Source organism: Mesoplodon bidens (genome assembly GCF_964165515.1).
Source record: "Mesoplodon bidens genome assembly, chromosome: 5".
Classification (NCBI taxonomy): Eukaryota; Metazoa; Chordata; class Mammalia; order Artiodactyla; family Ziphiidae; genus Mesoplodon; species Mesoplodon bidens.
Genome location: NC_138161.1, coordinates 127,807,727 through 127,827,051, shown reverse-complemented (window position 1 = coordinate 127,827,051; position 19,325 = coordinate 127,807,727). Strand labels below are relative to the sequence as shown.

The following is a 19,325-nucleotide window of genomic DNA, read 5'->3' as shown; positions in this document are numbered from 1 at the left end:
TTACCAGGACTTGATTGGTGACCCAAGATATGGTCTATCCTGGAGAATGATCCATGGGCACTTGAGAAAAAAGTGTATTCTGTTGTTTTTGGATGGAACATCCTATAAATATCAATTAAGTCCATCTTGTTTAATGTGTCATTTAAAGCTTGTGTTTCCTTATTTATTTTCATGTTGGATGATTTGTCTATTGGTGAAAGTGGGGTGATAGATTCCCATACTATTACCATGTTACTGTTGATTTCCCCTTTTATGGCTATTAGCATTTGCCTTATATATTGAGGTGCTCCTATGTTGGGTCCATAAATATTTACAACTTTTATATCTTCTTCTTGGATTGATCCCTTGATCATTATGTAGTGTCCTTCTTTGTCTCTTGTAATAGTCTTTATTTTAAATTCTATTTTGTCTGATATGAGAATTGCTACTCCAGCTTTCATTTGATTTCCGTTTGCATGGAATATCTTTTTCTATCCCCTCACTTTCAGTCTGTATGTGTTCCTAGGTCTGAAGTGGGTCTCTTGTAGACAGCATATATATGGGTCTTGTTTTGTATCCATTCATCCAGTCTCTGTCTTTTGGTTGGAGCATTTAATCCATTTACATTTAAGGTAATTATCTATATGTATTTTCCTATTACCAATTTTGTAATTGTTTTGGGCTTGTTTTTGTTGATCTTTTCCTTCTCTTGTGTTTCCTGCCTAGAGAAGTTCCTTTAGCATTTGTTGTAAAGCTGGTTTGGTGGTGCTGAATTCTCTTAACTTTTACTTATCTGTTAAGGTTTTAATTTCTCCATCGAATCTGAATGAGATCCTTGTTGGGTAGAATAATCTTGGTTGTAGGTTTTTCCCTTTCATCACTTTAAATATGACCTGTCACTCCCTTCTGGCTTGCAGAGTTTCTGCTGAAAAATCAGCTGTTAACCTTACGGGGATTCCCTTGTATGTTATTTGTTGCTTTTCCCTTGCTGCTTTTAATATGTTTTCTTTGTAATTAATTTTTGATAATTTGATTAATATGCATCAGCATGTTTCTCTTTGCGTTTATCCTGTATGGTACTCTCTGCGCTTCCTGGACTTGATTGATTATTTCCTTTCCCATGTTAGGGAAGTTTTTGACTATAATCTCTTCAAGTATTTCTTCAGACCCTTTCTTTTTCTCTTCTTCTGGACCCCTATAATTCGAATGTTGGTGCATTTAATGTTGTCCCAGATGTCTCTGAGACTGTCCTCAATTCTTTTCATTCTTTTCTCTTCATTCTGCTCCCTGACAGTTATTTCTACCATTTTATCTTCCAGCTCACTTATGTGTTCTTCTGCCTCAGTTATTCTGTTACTGATTCCTTCTAGAGTATTTTTAATTTCAGTAATTCTGTTGTTCATCACTGTTTGCTCTTTATTTCTTCTAGATCCTTGTTAAATGTTTCTTGTATTTTCTCCATCTTGTTTCCAAGATTTTGGATCATCTTTACTGTCATTACTCTGAATTCTTTTTCATGTAGGTTGCCTATTTCATTTTCATTTATTTGGTCTTGTAGGTTTTTACCTTGCTCCTTCATCTGTAACATATTTTTTTGTCGTTTCATTTTTGTTTTGATGGATGGTGCTGTATTTCCTGTCTTGCTGGTTGTGTGGCCTGAGACATCCAGCACTGGAGTTTGCAGGCAGTTGGATAGAGCTGGGTCTTGGTGCTGAGATGACCTCCGGAGACCTCACTCTGATTGATATTCCCTGGGGTCTGATATTCTCTGTTAGTCCAGCAGTTTGGACTCGGAGCTTCCACCATAGGAGCTCAGGCCCATCCTCCGGCCTGGGAACCAAGATCCCACAAGCTTTGTGGCATGGTGAAAAAAAAAAAAGAAGAAAGGAAAAAAGGAGTAATAATAAAAAGAAAAATAAAACTGGAAAGATAAAAATTATATTAGGGAAAATGAAACTATAATAGAAACAACTACAACAAGGTAAAATAAAACTGCAACAGAAAAAAGAAAATAAAAAAGTGGGGGGGAACAAGCCAAAAGGAGAGAACAATAACAAAGTATAAAGAATAAAATAAAATTAGAAAAATAGAAGATTTATTAGGAAAAATAAAAATATGAAAGAATCAACGACAGTGAATCAACAGGGTAAGACAGAACCCCAATCTAAAAGAGGAAAAATGAAAAAAAAAAAATGCTTTGGCTGTGGGGGCGGAGTTTAGGCAGGGATGGAACTTCGGCAGGGGCAGGGTTTAGAGTGGCATGGGCGGGATTTAGGATGGCATGGGACCTAGGCAGGTGGGGGGGTATGCTTGAGCATTGGGCGGGGCCTAGGCAGGGCAACATTCAAGCATGGGGCAGAGCCTCTGCTTAGGACCTTTGCAGAAGGGGAGTCTCAACACACCAGGAGGGCCTCTGGAGTGTGGAGTTCCGGCGTTTGGGGGTAGTGCCCTGAGTGAGGGTGTGTGGGTGGGGTTCAGGCCCAGCTTGTTGGAGAGGGTCTCCAAGTGTAGAGGTAGGGTGCTGGGTGGGGATGTAGGGGTGGGGCTTGGGCTCTGCACGGCAGGAGGGAGGCTCCCAGGGCAGAGGATTAGGCCCAGGAGCCCAACAGGTTTCCTGGTGCCTACGTGGACAGGGAAAGCACTGGCCCTGTTCCCTTCCATTCCTCCACGTCCCTCCCCCACCATCTCCCCCACGGTCTCCCCCGTCACCGCTGGACCCCTAATTGTGGGTGGGTCCCCCTGGGTGTAGGAACTCCTCCCCTCCCCAGCCACCCCTCATGGGTGCTGATCTCAGAGGTCCAGCCTTTACTTTTGCTCTCCCTTTCCTCCCTCCCACTCCCTCAGGACCCATGGGGCTGGAGGGGGCTTAGGTGGGCAGAGGATCAGGCCAAGGCTCTCAGCAGGTCCCTGGGGGCCCATGTGGGCAGCGGAAACCTGGCCACACTCCCTTTTGATCCTCCGCCCTCCCAGTGGTTCCCCAATTTCCCCCTTCGGGAGTCCTTCCCCTCCCCCAGCCACCCCTCGGGGTACCAGTCCCATCCCACCTCCACTTCTCCTCCCCCTTCACTCCTCCCACACTTCTCGTCCTACCTGGTTTCTTGGGGCTCTTCCTGTCCCCTTAGGTGTGGTCCCCCACTGGTGCCTGGTAGGTGCCCTAGTTGTGAGGAGACACAAATTCTACATCCTCCTAGTACGCCATCTTGCCTCCACCTCTGCTTCTCTTTTATGTTTTGGTTTTTTGGCTGCAAGGCATGTGGGATCTTAGCTCCAGGACCAGGGATCGAACCTGCACCCCACATGTGAAGCAAGGTCGTGGAGCGACAGCCCACTCTGTGTGGCACAGGGCAGGCAGTTCATGGTGGCAGTCTTTGCTCCCAGGGGAAGGGCCATGTATCTTTTTGAATTGTAGTTTTGACTGGATATATGCCGGAGAATGGGATTGCTGGATCATATAATTCTATTTTTGGTTTTCTGAGGAACCTTCATACTGTTTTTGACAGTGGCTGCACCAACTTACATTCCCACAAACAGTGTAGGAGGGTTCCCTTTTCTCCACACCCTCTCCAGCATTTGTTATTTGTAGACTTTTTAATAATGGCCATTCTGACCCAAGTGAGGTGGTACCTCATTGTAGTTTTGATTTGCATTTCTCTGATAATTAGTGATGTTGAGCATCTTTCTTGTGCCTATTGGCCATCTGTATGTCTTCTTTGGAAAAATGTCTGTTTAGGTCTTCTGCCCATTTTTTTTATTGCGTTGTTTGTTTTTTTGTTGTTGAGTTGTATGAGCTGTTTGTATATTTTGGAAATTAAGCCTTTGTCAATCACATCATTTGCAAATATTTTCTCATTCTCTAGGCTGTCTTTTCATTTTGTTTATGGTTTCCTTTGCTGTGCAAAAGCTTGTAAGTTTGATTATGTTCCATTTGTTTATTTTTGTTTTTATTTCTATTGCCTTGGGAGACTGACCTAAGAAGACATTGGTGTGGTTTATACCCGAGAATGTTTTGCCTGTGATCTCTTTTAGGAGTTTTATGGTGTCATATCTTAAGTTTAAGTCTTTAAGCTATTTTGAGTTTATTTTTGTGTATGGTGAGAGGGTGTGTTCTAACTTCATTGATTTACATGCAGCTATCCAACTTTCCCAACACCACTTGCTGAAGAGACTTTCTTTTTTCCATTGTATATTCTTGCCTCCTTGGTGAAGATTAATTGACCGTGTGGGTTTATTTCTGGGCTGTCTATTCTGTTCCATTGATACATATGTCTGTTTTTGTGCCAGTACCACTCTGTTTTGATTACTGTAGCTTTGTAATATTGTCTGAAGTCTGGGAGGGTTATGCCTCCTGCTTTGTCCTTTTTCTTCAGGATAGCTTTGGCAATTCTGGGTCTTTTGTGGTTCCATATGAATTAGGATTATTTGTTCTACTTCTGTGAAAAATGTCATGGGTAATTTGATAGGGATCACATTAAATCTGTAGAGTGCTTTGAGTAGTATGGCTATTTTAATAATATAAATTCTTCCAATCCAGGAGCATGGGATATTTTTCCATTTGTTTGAATCATTTTCTGTTTCCTTTATTAATGTTTTTTTGGGTGCAATTTTAAAAGTTTTTTTTTTCATTTCATTTCTGATATGTCATTGTTGGTGCAGAGAAATGCAACTGCTTTCTGTGTGTTAATCTCGTATCCTGCTACCTTGATTAATTCATTTATCAGTTCTAGTAATTTTTGTGTGGAGTCTTCAGGGTTTTCTAAATATAGTATATCATCTGCACATAATGACAATTTTATGAGAGGAAAGTTCTTTTTAATGGAGCTAAGACATTTCTCCCATTCTTGCTATATATATATTTGTTTCTCTGGAACAGAGGTTCTGAGGAGACAAATCTTAAACAGACTAAGATGTGTAATTGTGCCTTCAACTACGAAAAACAGGATCAGTGAAATCTCTTTAAAATTTCCCTTGAGTGAGAATACATTCATTACATAAAAGTGGTGCTGTAAGACAGTTGTGTTCTTTGTCTACAGATCAGGGTCTCAGGCAAACATGAGATCTTATACAGAAGGTCAGGCTGTTTACCTTAGAAGAGATTTATTTTTCTTCTTTTAAAAAATCAGGTAAAAGAATGAAAATAGGCCAAACCATTAGTAAGAATTTATGATAGAACTCAAATCCACTGAGTAGTTGTGAAGTAGTTGCCTAGGTGTGTGTGACACTTCAGCCCAGGGTAACATCTTTATGGAGATATGAGTGGTTTTTATTATAAAAAATAACACAGTACATTAATGTATATGTTGAGATCACTATTCAATAATAATCTGATAGCCTTGAGAATAGCTATTTTGATTCTTCTGGTTCTTTATTTGGGCCTATCAAAAGGTTAGTAAAAAGCTTGACTGATTTTAAGAGGTTATTTAATTTGAAACTTAAGACTCTCCTCCACTTTCCTTTGAAAGGTAATTTTAAAAGGAGAAAAGAACCAATCAGAGTACACATGATAGGAGCAGACAATGAAATTATGGAAACTAGGCACACCTTTGTCTCTCATGCTAGGATTTTAGGACATTTTTAAGATATAAAGATACAAAATCTCATTACAGGTAGTACAAGCCATTGTTCTTACAAGTTGGCTGCCCAAAGTGCAATATGAAGAGTATGAAAGGATGATGGTTTGGCTGACTGATGAAATATTTTAGGGGCATTACTGGAGATTATTTTTTAAACACCACTGATAAAATAAAACATCCTAAGCCTACTAGTGGATACCTGGTTATGTTATAACATGTTCAGGCACTTAAATATTTACTGAGAACTCTGCAAGGCACACTTAGTCTTACACCAACTTCCCTTTAAAATAATGATACATGGTCACTCTCAACTTACCCTTGATATTTTCAAAATTAGAATTATTTGTTTATCTATAGATCAAATCAGCTAAAATTATGAACATGATGAAATAAACCTCTACTTTGTATAAATGAAGAGGACAGATGGGCACTTATTTACTGGAAGACTTAAAAGATTCATGTTCTAGCAAACCCTCTGATTCTTTGAAGGCCCAAAACCAGTGTCACAGGAGCTCACTCTGTAAGCAAAGCTCACTGTGTAAGCAAAGGGGCACTGTCAGGGACCATTGTTTATGTAACGGTCAATACGAAAGATTAAGCAGTCCTTAGCTGGTTAGCTTTTACTTCAGATTATTTTCTAGAAATGCCTTTTGTATGTCATCTGCAAAAATGTTTGAAGTCTTCTTCAGAGAAAGGGTTTATCCACTGGGTGCTTTGGTATTTTTTCCCCCAGACAGCACTGACTTAGTGTTTCCATCCATACAAGTGTAGACTTTATCACCCCAGCATCTTTTAGACTCAAGGAGACTGAAACATGATATACATTTTTCTAAGGATCCAGGAAATGTTATGTCTCTCCAAAAATAAATATATCTTTTACCACAAAGAGAGTTTGGAAAAGGGATACAATGTCATTCATGTACCCATAAATAATTAATTGAGATACTCCTATGTAGGCACTCTTACTAGGTGTTATGAGGGACAGAGGTGGCTGCAAAGATAAGCCAGGTACGGGCCCTGACCACAAGGAATTCACACGGTGCTTAGGATGACAAGGTACAGATATGTAAATAATTATGGTACAAGATAATTGGATATGGTTCAGGATTATGATTCATAGTGAGGTACATAAAGACTCCTAACAAATTTCACCAGAAGAAGTGATCAACTTTAAAAACTTGTGCATCAGCAATTTCATTCATTACTTCATTTTGAATCCCAGAGCCCCAGTGGAAGTCTTTCTGAGGGAGACCATCTGAGTGTAATAAAAATTGAGGGAGACCATCTGAGTGTAATACAAATTGCTATCAAAGAATCCCTAATAGAAAGTATTCAAAGTGTGGCAGCTCTTTGGTACCAGAGAGGCCACCAAGATACAAAAATACCCATCTGCATGGCTACCTGTAGTCCTGAGAGGTCTCTTCTAGATAGGGCTGTCAAGACACCTGGGTTGTGATTGTCATGAATTTATGGGGCGCTGCAGCTTTAAAAGCATGTTTCCATCCATTATCTGTTAATTATTTTCTCGGAGCGTAGGATGGCACCATGCAAAGGGCATCCAGGATACCAGGGTTCTAATTCTGCTCACTGGCTCTGATGTAAAATAAAGGGTTTGGTCATCAGATTCTCTTCAAGGTTCCTCAGGTAGCTAGGTGGGTGGGGCAAATTTTATTATCATCACGTTATAGATAGGGAAACTCAGGTCAGGAGCACCTGAGGGGCTTGCCCAAGGTCTCAGATAATAATTGATATCCAATACTTGAGATTAGACACCTGGCCTATAAGGACAAAGCATTTTCTACTATATCATGCTCATAACCACACCTAACACTTGTGGGCAGGAGGACAGATAGAGGCACACATAGCATTACTCTTAAGTATTTCAGTTACAAATCAAGATAACACACTGTTAAAATATGATCTATCCTCCCACCTTGACAGGTACTTCTTTGCAAGACCTGGATGGTCAGGTGTGAACCACGAATTCTTGGACTCCTCCAAGGGCCAGGCTGGAAGTGTCAGGGAAGGGAAAGCTGACTAGAAGGGACCCCTTTTCCTGCACTTAAGCAGGGCCCAAAGTGCCTGGGAGGTCCTAGCACCATCCACACTCCAACAGAGACCCATTCCTGCACACAAGGGTGCGTTCAGAGGTCCAAGCAGATCCTAGAAGAGGGTTTGGTACTATTTGGGTAGAGGATTCCAGAATTCTGACTATTGGGGGCATGGTCTGGAAGAGGGTTCAAGCTCCTTGACCCTGTAGGAAGGGGCACTGTCAGAAGAGAGTCAGAGGGTGGGCAGAGGTCCCTCTTGCTTGGGTTTAAGAGCCTGTCTGATCATACTACCTCAAGATTCAACCTAAGAAAGAGTAAAATCTGGGAACTTTCTTGTGAGAAGGTAGTATTGCCTAATGGTTACAAGACCAGGTTCTGCAGCCAAACACCTGAGTCGGGATCCTAGCGTAGCCACTCATTAGCTGAGAAATCTTAGGCCAGTTACTGAACATCTTAGGGCCTCAGTTTCCTCATCCTTAAAATAGGTATAATAATTATTTTTACGAGGAGTAAATAAGACAGCACATGTAAAACGCCTAACAGACATTAAACGCTGGGTAAATGTGAGGTTCTCTCCATCCATATTAGGTGAATTTGCCTTGAAAGGTTTCTGGAGAATTGTATAAGCATAACTATAGCCAAGCACTGTGATAACCCCTCTCTCCACTAAATAGCGGGGCCAGGGGCAGGAATGGGCTCCACCTACCCCACCCAAGGCGTTGGCTGCTGCCCGAGACCCACCGGGTCCCTTGGCCAAGACATCACGCTGCAGCCGCGCATACTACAAGCTACGGCAGGGGGTTCGGAGAAGGTTAACTGGCAAACGTAGCCCTGAGTCACGGCAGGACTAAGGCAGTGAAACCAAGCGTTAGCACATTGCTTGATTTATTCCTCCAGTGCGGACGGTTAAACCAGTGGGAAGTGGCGTCGACAGGATATGGAGCCAGGATTGAAGCAGCTCGGTACCCTCCCAACCCCTTCGCCCTGGGGCTCACGCTAGTATCGCTTAGTCTTTTGACAGGTCTTGACACCTCTCCTTCGCGAGGAAGGAGAGAGACCCGGAACAAGTCAAGGCATCTCCCTGGTACCTCCCGTGAGTGCGAGCCGAGCCCAGTCTTGCGAATGCCCGCCCCAAAGCAGAGACGTTTTCTAAAGGCAAGCCTGGGCATTCCCCCACCCCACCGGGTGAGCTGAATTCAGTGGCTCATTTCCACATCCTAGCCCCTCCCCCCCCCAAAAAAAACAAAACAAAAAAACCCTTGCAAACTTTGTTGTTTCTTGAGGACCAAGAACTGTAACCAGCTCCCTTTAATGGACAGTCGTGACTGGGCACCAAAAAGTCAGACTCTCTTGAAAACACCAACAAAGGACTATATTTAGCTCTGAGCTCTCCGCCTAAATTCCTTATTTTTTCACTCATAGCTTCGAAACGACTAGCTTGGGGAAGTGGGAGGAAGGGGGCGGGGGAGCAGCAGAGAAAGAACAGCTGTGCCTCCGCCTCTCAACTCAATCTCTATAAATAACCAATCACGAGCGGAGGCTACTTTTTAGCCAATGAAGCAGCCCAAACTGATAAAACCTTGGCAGTAGCCAATGGGAGAACATTCGAGGGTGTGAGATTTGCGCCCCGGGGCCAATGGGTCCTGAGTCTGGGAGAGGTAATCTGAGCTGGAGTGTGGGTGTGTGGTGCACAAGCTTCCTACTTCCAAGCCCCAAAACCTGCTCTGCCCACTGAGCATGCCCTGACTAGCTGCGGGCGCCGCCGCCGCTTCTGGATCGGGCTGTGATCCGCTCTCCGGGTTTTGGCCCCAGCTGAGTGGGGAGGTGGGTGGGGCCCGCCGAGTCCCAGCCCGGAGACCGCTGTGGTCACTAGACGCTGCACCTTCCCTCGTTGGGGACAGGGTTTCAGACACAGTGTTCCTCTTTTCTTTGTCCGAGGGATGAAGTATGAGAAGAGTCGGCCAGAGAAGGCCGGGTAGAAAGGGCCGCGCCTTGAGTGGGGGAAGATGCTCTGCTAGCCAGTCATACCCCCAAATGTCCTTTGGGTCTCGGTCCCGGGATGCACACCAGCCGGCAGGCCGGGGAGTGGAGTCCACGAGCTTTGGATAAAGGGAGGCGGCAAGAGGCCAGCCCACCCCAACCCCGGGGTGGCCCGCCGCGCCCACCCGCTTCTCGCAGAGCCGGGGCCCCTATGCACTAACCCCAAAGCCGCGAAAGAAGGCGGTCTTCGTCCTCCCACTGGCGCTCTCCCAGCCGGTCTCTAAACACCCACACACACCTTCCCCCCACACACACACACACATTTCTTTTCCAGCTCCTAGACTAGCGCCTATCGCGAATCCGCTAGTCCTGAATCAAATCTCGAGCCCCACCCACAGCCCCACCCCCGCCCGGCCCCCCGGAAAACCAGGAGCGTGGGATCCGGCGGGCGCGGCCGGCGGCGGCGCACTGGGCATGCTCGCCGGGGCGGGGAGAGCTGGGCTGCGCGCGGCGAGTAGGAAGCCCTCGCCCCGCGGAGGCTGCGGGAGAGAGCTCGATGGGCCGCGGCGGTGGGCGCACGATCTGCGGGGACTCATGCCACGCGCGTCCTGGCCCGGCGCGCAATTAGCAGCCGCCTCCTCAGCCCGCCGCCGCCGCCTTCTCGCCTTCCTGGGCTGCAGCGGCGAGAAGCTGCAGTCCTTGCCTCGCACCGGCTGCCGGCATTGTCCTCCCGCTCCGCCGCCCAGGCTGCGGCTGCCGCCGTGGGCTGCTGCGGGGCCCCGGACCCGCGCCGCAGGGACGCGCTGCCGCCGCCGGTCGGCCCCCGGTCCCCGCTTGGTGATTTCCGCGCCCTGCGCTCCTCTGCCATCCTCTCCTTAGTTTTTCCTGCGGAGCTGAGGACGTGGAGAAGTCCAGCCGCCAAGCCTAGCCTTCCTCCGGCGTGCAGCCCCGACGGGGCCGCGGTAGGCGCGGCAGGAGCGCCGACGGAGCCATGAGAGAGTACAAAGTGGTGGTGCTGGGCTCGGGCGGCGTGGGCAAGTCCGCGCTCACCGTGCAGTTCGTGACCGGCTCCTTCATCGAGAAGTACGACCCCACCATCGAGGACTTCTACCGCAAAGAGATTGAGGTGGACTCGTCGCCGTCGGTGCTGGAGATTCTGGACACGGCGGGCACGGAGCAGTTCGCGTCCATGCGGGACCTGTACATCAAGAATGGCCAGGGCTTCATCCTCGTCTACAGCCTTGTTAACCAGCAGAGCTTCCAGGACATCAAGCCCATGCGGGACCAGATCATCCGCGTGAAGCGGTACGAGCGCGTGCCCATGATCCTGGTGGGCAACAAGGTGGACCTGGAGGGCGAGCGCGAGGTTTCGTTCGGCGAGGGCAAGGCCCTGGCCGAGGAGTGGAGCTGCCCCTTCATGGAGACGTCGGCCAAAAACAAAGCCTCGGTGGACGAGCTGTTCGCCGAGATCGTGAGGCAGATGAACTACGCGGCTCAGCCCAACGGCGACGAGGGCTGCTGCTCGGCCTGCGTGATCCTCTGAGGCGCCCGCGGCTGCCGCGCGCCGGCCGCGCTCTGCGCACAAAAGCCAAACGCACCTGACTCTTCTAAATGTGATTTCTCTTCTTGCTTTGAGATTGGAGACGACTTTGCATCAGCCGGGGTGTCCCGGGAGCCCGGCTGGCCGCCGTGGCCGCGTCCCCTTCCTCTGCCCCGTATCCGAGGGGGTGTTCCGTCATGACCATCCGAGACCCGGTGGAAATGTGGCTCTTTGCAGCATGTACGTTTCTCATTGATTTTGGTTGACGCATATTTCCCCATTGAAGCAGCCGTTGCGGCGCAGTATGGCAGCTTGACACCGGCAAGCGAAAGTTTCAGCCTGGAAAAAAAAAATGGGGTGGGGGAGGAAGAGGATGGGGAGAAGGTGGAAAAGGGGGAATTCTTTTTTTTTTTTTTTTTCAACAACCGTTTTTCTAGTTCCAAGTTTTAAATACACGGAAGTAAGTCCGGGAGAACCAAATGAAGGAGCAGGATGAGAGGAAGAAACTTTTCTTTTTTCCTTGTTTTCCAGGAGTAGCTGGAAATTAAGATCGGGTTCCTTTTCTGCCAGCTTGGAAGGGCAACCCCGTGACTGCGATTCTGAGGATGTCTATGCAAAGTTGGATTCTTGTTACAGTATATCCAATCTGAAGTATTGCACATCTGAACTGGGACTGTTAACACTGATGCCAATACAGTGTGGGGTGCCAGAAAGTGTCTGCTGATATTTGTGGAAAAAAAAAAATCTATTTTGTTTACCTACTGTATCAAAGGGGAGTCTGGGGGAGAACGGTAGTATTTTTTTTTTTAATCAGCTGTGAAAAAAATGTTACAGATCTGCACATTTTTGTGTGTACTGTTGTGTGTGTGTGTGTTTGGTTTTTTAGATTTAGCTTTTTTGTTCTTATTGGTTGGCAGTAACAAGGTGTTGATGACTAGCTCTTTAAAATACAGTACAAGGACTTCACAAATGTGATTCAGGGCCCCCAGCACCCCTGTGTCTGCAGAGTGCCTTCAAAACTCAGCTGTTCCAGCCGGTGCCAACCTGTGAACTTCCCACCAGATCCCAGAATCTGCTATTCCCCCCAAACCACTTCCCAGTTTCCTTTCAGTAATCTTCCTGAAGGAGCCAGGACAATAGGGCCTGTTGTTTGGTGAATTTCTTTTATTCTTTCCTTTAAAATGTAATTTACTTGTCTTGCAATGTTTTTTTTTTTCTTTTTTAAATTTTTTGCTTCATTTTGTTTCAATGTTCAGGTATTTAGCTCCCCTTTTATATAATTTTTTTTAATGTTTGGTTTTCTGTTATAGGGTGTTCCTCCAGAAGCAAAGAGCAAAATTTTACTGTTGTGATGTACTGAGAGAATTCTAACAATTTGTAATTTCTAATTCCAGACACACGTTTAATCATTGTCTCTTCATTTTAAGATTTTTAATACAAACATCATTTTTAAAGAAACAAATCCAAACTATTGTTTGTGTTTCTGTGTTTCATATTCAGTGATTTAATACAGTATCCTGATTGAGGTGAACAGGGGCAGGTACATGGTGCCCTCAAGAGTGGTTTGTAGAATTTTGAAGAGAGAAGTGTCTCAGTGACAAGTTGGGTGACATTCTCCCAACTCCTTAAATAATGGAAAAAAATCATCAAGGTCTAGGAAGCCCTGGGGTATGGTGATAACCCTCTGACTATAAGATGAGCTGGATATTGAATCTGTTCTGCTGACTTGGAGCAGTTTATTTCTCTAGGGGAGAAACCAACTGCTAAGACTGCCTTAGATCTGGGAGAATAACCATCCACCTGGTCAGACAGGGTAGTGCTTTTAATTTTCTCTTTTTCTTTTTCTTTCTTCCTTTATTCTTCTTTAGTTTTGTTTTGTTTTGTTTAAAACATCTATCCAGTTGAAAGCATGTTTGGGGAAGATGATTTTCAATTCTGAAGTCATACCTTGTAGTGTTTTCTTCAGTACATTTGTATGGGTTGTGGACAGTATCTCAACCCTCTTGAGGCTTTGATTAGGAAATAGATCACTAGATTAAAAAAGAAGAGAAAAAGAAAAAAACTAAGACAAGCCTCTTGCTCTCATTACACTGTGCAGTTTGTGGACCATTTTGACCTCATGAAATTTTCCTTCTAACAGCAGGAGGCAGTGTGAGCTTTTCATTTTGTATTTTATTTTTCCTAAGGGCCGCTTTACTAATATAATCTCCATAGAATAAAAGAAGGTGTACAACTGTATATATCAAGAGCACTTGATATATCTTAGGTCCATGAAGTGTAGATGAAGTCTTTTGAAGGGTCTTTTGACAAAGGGATTTATTCTGTTGAGGAAGCCAAAAGAAATTACAGGCCACAGGTTTTTTAAAGCTGTATTAACATATCTTGCCTTAAAATGTGTCCTTTGCCCAGGTGACATCTCAGAATTCCAGCATGGAGGAGGAATAGGGAATTCTGCCTGGGTTTGGTCCTAAGGCCGTTTTTTTCACTCTTGATCTCACTTAAGTTTAGTATCAAACTCAGTTAGAAGGCAATGTATATATGCTAAATATAAAAATTAGGAGAAACTATTCAAACTTAGGCTTTGCAAAGATTCATTCTTGCATTTGTGTAAATTTAGTTGATTCAGTAGATCTAAAGTGTTGAAAATTCTGAAGACATATATCAAGTACTATATAAAGGATTCTTTAAAAGGCATTTAGTGACTGTTTCTTATAGTTTTGTTTTGGTTTTGGGGAAGCCTTTTGACATAAAATGCTGGCAAGTATCTAACTAACTTAAGAAATGTATATACTCCTGACAGGGAATTTTTGAAAATGGGAAATTGGAAATGAAATAGGTTGCTGGGTGCATTAATCATCTTCACACAGGATTTAGTCACTTACATGACTAAATTCTTTATAGGTCTGGGATGGCAAGGCAGAAGATTTTAATATACTTTTACTGAATACTGTAAAATAAATGCTTTTTGGATTCTCAATGAAAGCAACTTTGTGTGTACCCCTGGAGCAGGAAAATAGTTTTGAATCTTGTAGCCTTCTCCAATGTTTTCTTGACGAAATTGAGAGAAATTAGAGACATTGTTTTTAAGAATATGTCAGTTTATTTGGCTAGTAAGAACCCCTTCTAGAATTATGGTGTGAAGAGATAAGAGCGTTTGTTTCCCTGGAGAAGTTGGGCTGACTTAAGAGTGTCAAAGGAAGTGAGAGAGGGAGGGAGGGAGGAGTTTGTTGTAAGGCAATCACCTGTCAAAGCAAACTGGGTGGAAAAGAAACCTTTATCTTGGGGAGCAAAAGTTAACTTTTTAACTTGACCCCTGCTGGTTTTTAACGGCTTTTCCTTTTGGTCCCTGACAGTCATCCAAGCTTTATGTCATTTTAAAGGATTATTTTTGTCCTCCTTTTGTAATAGCCTCAGAAAAGTTGAAGGTATCATCAGAAAGTCTAACATTTTTGTATTTGGGAGTTATGGTACAACAATGTCCACCTTAACTGCTGAAATAGACTCCACTGAATCACATTTTGGGGCCAGATCTATTTAGAATTAGAATTCTTTCAGTGTATGAGGCTTTATGCTTCCTGATTTGTTAACCTTTCCTATAGGTGGGAATCCTAAAATGCCCCATTGATTCAAATTATTCAGGTAGTTTTTTTTTTCGCCAGCATGTTATTGCACCCCCTTTTGAGTTATATTCCAGTGTTTCTCACAGATGGGATGGGAAAGTGAGAGAACACTATGTAGCAGCTGGTCTTGAGAAATAGATACAAAATGCCTGTACCTTAACTGTTATCAAAGGATCTATTTACTTTTCACAACAGCTAGAATAAGCCCCCTACTTATAAATATGAGGGTTTAATTTGGAGATCACCACTGTGAGTTAAAGTGGTATCAAACATTTGTTGCAGTGTCTACTTAAATGGGAAAACTTGCTAATGTCAATTTTGTCCTGTTGAAAATGTAGCAAAGTTTTAAGTACTGTATAATAGAATATGGTAAGCTTGATTATGATATTTTACTCAGACTACTGGGAATAATTAAATGCATTTAATTGAACATGGTGCTAGTTCTAGAAGATACGTTTGATCTAATTAATGACAGTAGGATTTTGATAGTTGGAGAAGGCTTTAGGGATCATCTAGTCCAGAGGATCTCAAACTTGACCATATATCAAAATCACCTGGAGGTAAAAACAAGTCACGCTAAGCTCTTCCTATAGTTTCTTATTCAGTGCATCTGGATATGACCTCATAATTTTCATTTCTAACAAGTTTCCAGGTAATGCTGATAGAGCTGTTTCAGGGACCACATTTTGAGAACTGATGATGATCTAGTCCAAACTCCAAATGAGTACTGAGAGCTACCTAGATATTTAGGGACACAGACTTAAGACCCATGTCACACATTTAGAGTGCTGCCTACCACAAAGTCAGGGAATAATCTTGACTGAATTCTGTAGCTATTGAGGACATATGCCAGTTACACTAAGAATGTTAAACTGTGGAGTGTGAATGGGGAAGCCACATTGCTGGCTGAGTGACCATGTTCACATTAGTATGTGAATAGTTGGGTTCTGGTTTTCAGTATTAATTCAGAAGGTAACGAAAGTGAATAAATGATTAGAATAAGGGCGTGGCCTAAATAATCAGAATCAACATTTTCTCTCAAAAAATTTTTTTTGGAAAATCTTTGATAAAGGGAACACTTTTAAGTATTTGTCTTCTCTTACTTCAAGATTAAAAGGCAAGAATTTTAGTTTTTTATGATTCCTAGTAAGTATTTTAAAAAGTTATATTTGAGAATTTAAATCTTCAGGTCATAGTAGGCACATGTGTGTGTCAATATGTATATGTGTGTGTGTGTGTGTGTGTGTGTGTGTGTGTGTTAATACATACATTCAGTTTCTTAGCCAGACTTCCCAGGAATCAGTCAATTCAGTGGCATTTAGTTCTATAGTTATCCATCCTGGGACAATGAACAGCATAAAACGGTGCTGTGCATTTGTTTCATTACACGTCTTATCTTTTGGAATGGTGAGTGTTGATCTATTTTGTAAATTGGAGGGGGCAGCTATTTATATTTTTCCTTTGGTATTAAACAGAAATCTCTGAGGAAATGTTTTTCTTAGAGTAGGAAGTACATGCTTTTTTGTCCAATTGACTAAACTTGCTATTTTTTAAACTAATTACCTGGCAAAATTATGTGTGCCTAAGTTTATCAGAGGTTTGAAGATGTGTGGTTGGTTTATTTGTGGTAATTGTGCAAATACAGCAAAAACATTTTTTTAAAAGTAGAAAATATTGATGCGTTGAGAATACAAGTACCCAAAAAGGCCCAAGATTATTCCTTGATTGTTAAGAAGATGGTTACAGGGACTTCCCTGGCGGTCCAGTTGTTAAAACTTTGCCTTCCAATGCAGGGGACGTGGGTTCAATCCCTGGTCGGGGAGCTAAGAAACCACATGCCTCACAGCCAAAAGACCAAAACATAAAACAGAAGCAGTATTGTAACAAATTCAATAAAGACTTTAAAAATGGTCCATATCAAAAAAAATCCTTTTTTAAAAAAAAGAATACGGTTACAGTGGAAATTGGTAGACATAGGAGAAACTGATTTATTCATTTTTCAGCAAGCATTTATTGAGCATATACTGTTAGCTGTGGTGTAAGGACTAATCCTTAAATAGGCAGAAGCCAGGCAAGAGAGCAATAGTTTTGTGCTTTTATCACCATAAGCTGTGAATAGCATATATTTAACAGTAGGAGTATGTGCAAAAGCACAGTTACCTGTGCCATCAATTATAATAGAATCCTGTGGGTCTGTCTGGCAGGCAATAGAATAGGTAAAATTTGTTAAAAATTGGAACTTTACTTTGAAAGGTATGTGGATATTGCAAATAAAAATGGATCCCGTGAGGTTTAAGTAACTAAGGGTTTTTTTGTTGCATGTGGAGCTCTGTAGTTTTGTGAATCATTTCCAACTAACTTTTGAGATTAGCTAAAATTGAATATTTAGAAATAAGTCAGCTTACTTTTATATTTTCATGTCAAAGGGAAGAGGGTAAAATAGACCTATGAAATTTGTTCACTTTTTTTTGTATTTTTCTTTTATGAGAAAACAAAAAAGGGAAGGACAATTTAGGTTATATTCTTAAAGAAGCAACTGTTGGCATAAGGTTATTTTGGGCTCCTCATGTAAAGAAGATTCAGGGTAGAGTACTTCTTTTGAAAAAGATAATCTCCTAAAAATGAGTGTGCCAAAGAATTAAGCTATTTTAAGTTTGCTAAGCTTATAGCTATTTTATACAGAAGCTCTTGTTCTCAAGCCTTTAGTGCTTATTGAAGAAGGCAGCCAGCTCAGAGGAAGAAACGTTGGGCAACAAACTATTTATAAGAAGTAACTATAATAGCAATTAATATAAAACCATATGAACTAAAGGGAGTTGTGATTATTAACCTCCTGCAGTTTGCAAAATGATCTCTAGTGACTTTTGTGTAGAATATCTCATGAATTTAACAACATGCTTTTTAAATGTAAAAAGTCACAGAATTACAGAGAGAATAGTTTATCTGAAAGTACTTCATTGTTTATTTTTTTTAAAAATCTGATTATTACTGAACCATTTATGAGATGAAAATTTATTAGTTTTATAGCTAAAGTAGGGGGTGTTCATGTTTTACATCTGACCATTTATAAAAAGTTTTCAAAATTTGGGCTAACTCATGAACTCAGAGTATTTTAACGTTATTTAATATTTGCATATTAATATAATATTTCAAAAATATTCTTTTTAAAAGCTAACATTATATTGAATTATATCTCTTTCAAGAAAAGAACCTGTAGAGATCTGTGCTAGTACCAGCATAATTTTATAAGAACATATATATTTCAATAACATATTTTAAAATATATTTTAGATAGTTTTGCATTTACATTTGTAAGTAGGTAAGGAGAATTGCAAGTATATCTCTGAGTTTGATTTCAGCATCATTCGGAATCTGGCCTTGAGGTGGGACTTCTTTACTCTGAGTTTGGTTACTTTAGTTTTACTTTATCGTATTACCTGTTATTTTCCTTTTTTGTATATCATTTCATTTCTCTACTTCAGCTTTATGCAAATGGTTTTCTCTGTCACATATGTAATCCGTATTAATCGATAAAAATAATCTAAGAAATGCTTAACTGATGGCTATATGAATGTGTTTTCCGTGTAATAGTGTAAAGGGAAAAGTATTTTTCACAGTTTGAGGGCCAGACTGAAACAAGGCCAACTAATTAGAGAAGATTGCCTACTAAACAGATATTACCTTTTGGTGTCGGCATAGCCTTTGCATTTCATTTTTAAAACTGATAAGGGAAGTTTTAAAAAACTGAATTCAATCGTAGGAATATTCATTTTCATATACTTACAAAAGCCTAAAAATATTTCCAGGCCATCTTTTCTTCTTTACTAATCTTTTGCTGAGGTCAGAAAATGAGAAATAACCCATGCACTCTCTTTGAGAGAATCTTATACCTTGAAAGGCAGGGGCCACAATAAACAAAAACTTAATCTGAAGGGCAAAACTGTTTTTATACATTTTATACATTTTTATACAAACCTGCTTTTATTTTGTCACTGAGGAAGCACAAATAGTAATAAGGGCAAGGGAATATTTTCCCTAATCATTCTGGCAGCGTTCAGCGGGCGGGTTGGGTACTCTGTTGGCTGAGGCAGGAGGGTGTGATACAGAGCTGGGAAGGCAGTCACTGCAGGCTGAGGTGCAATCCTTCCTCAGCCCACACCCTCATTCCTGCATTCCTACAATCCTAGAGGATTTCCTGCATCCAGGTTTGTGATTCATTTTGATGCAGGGTTTACTGAGGCTTAGGGCTGCTGCTGACCAAAGGTGAAGAAGCCTATGGGATGGCGTGATAATGCTACTGTAATAAATTCCACTCTAACTCAGGGTTGCTCAACCTCAGTACTATTAATACTTGGGGCTGGATAATTGTTTTTTGTGGAGCACTGTCTTGTGTGTTTCAGGATGTTTAGCAGCATCCCTGGCCTCTACCCACTAGATGCCAGTAGCACCCCTTCCCATCCCAGTTGTGACAACCAAAAATGTCTGCAGACATTGCCTACCATTTGAGGGCGGGGGGAGTGGGGGGGTTGCGGCTTAACAGCCCCTGGTTAAGAACTATTACTCAACTTGGCTGGTGGATTTGGAG

General features: G+C 42.3%; 1 protein-coding gene across 1 annotated transcript; it reads left to right on the top strand.

Moving 5' to 3' along the window:
• Positions 1-10,445: 10,445 nt before the first annotated feature.
• On the top strand, positions 10,446-12,582 carry RAP2B (RAP2B, member of RAS oncogene family). The gene has a single exon (XM_081234130.1). The coding sequence runs from the start codon at positions 10,572-10,574 to the stop codon at positions 11,121-11,123; it is 552 nt and encodes a 183-aa protein (XP_081090256.1). The 5' UTR covers positions 10,446-10,571; the 3' UTR covers positions 11,124-12,582.
• The last annotated feature ends 6,743 nt before the right edge of the window (positions 12,583-19,325 follow it).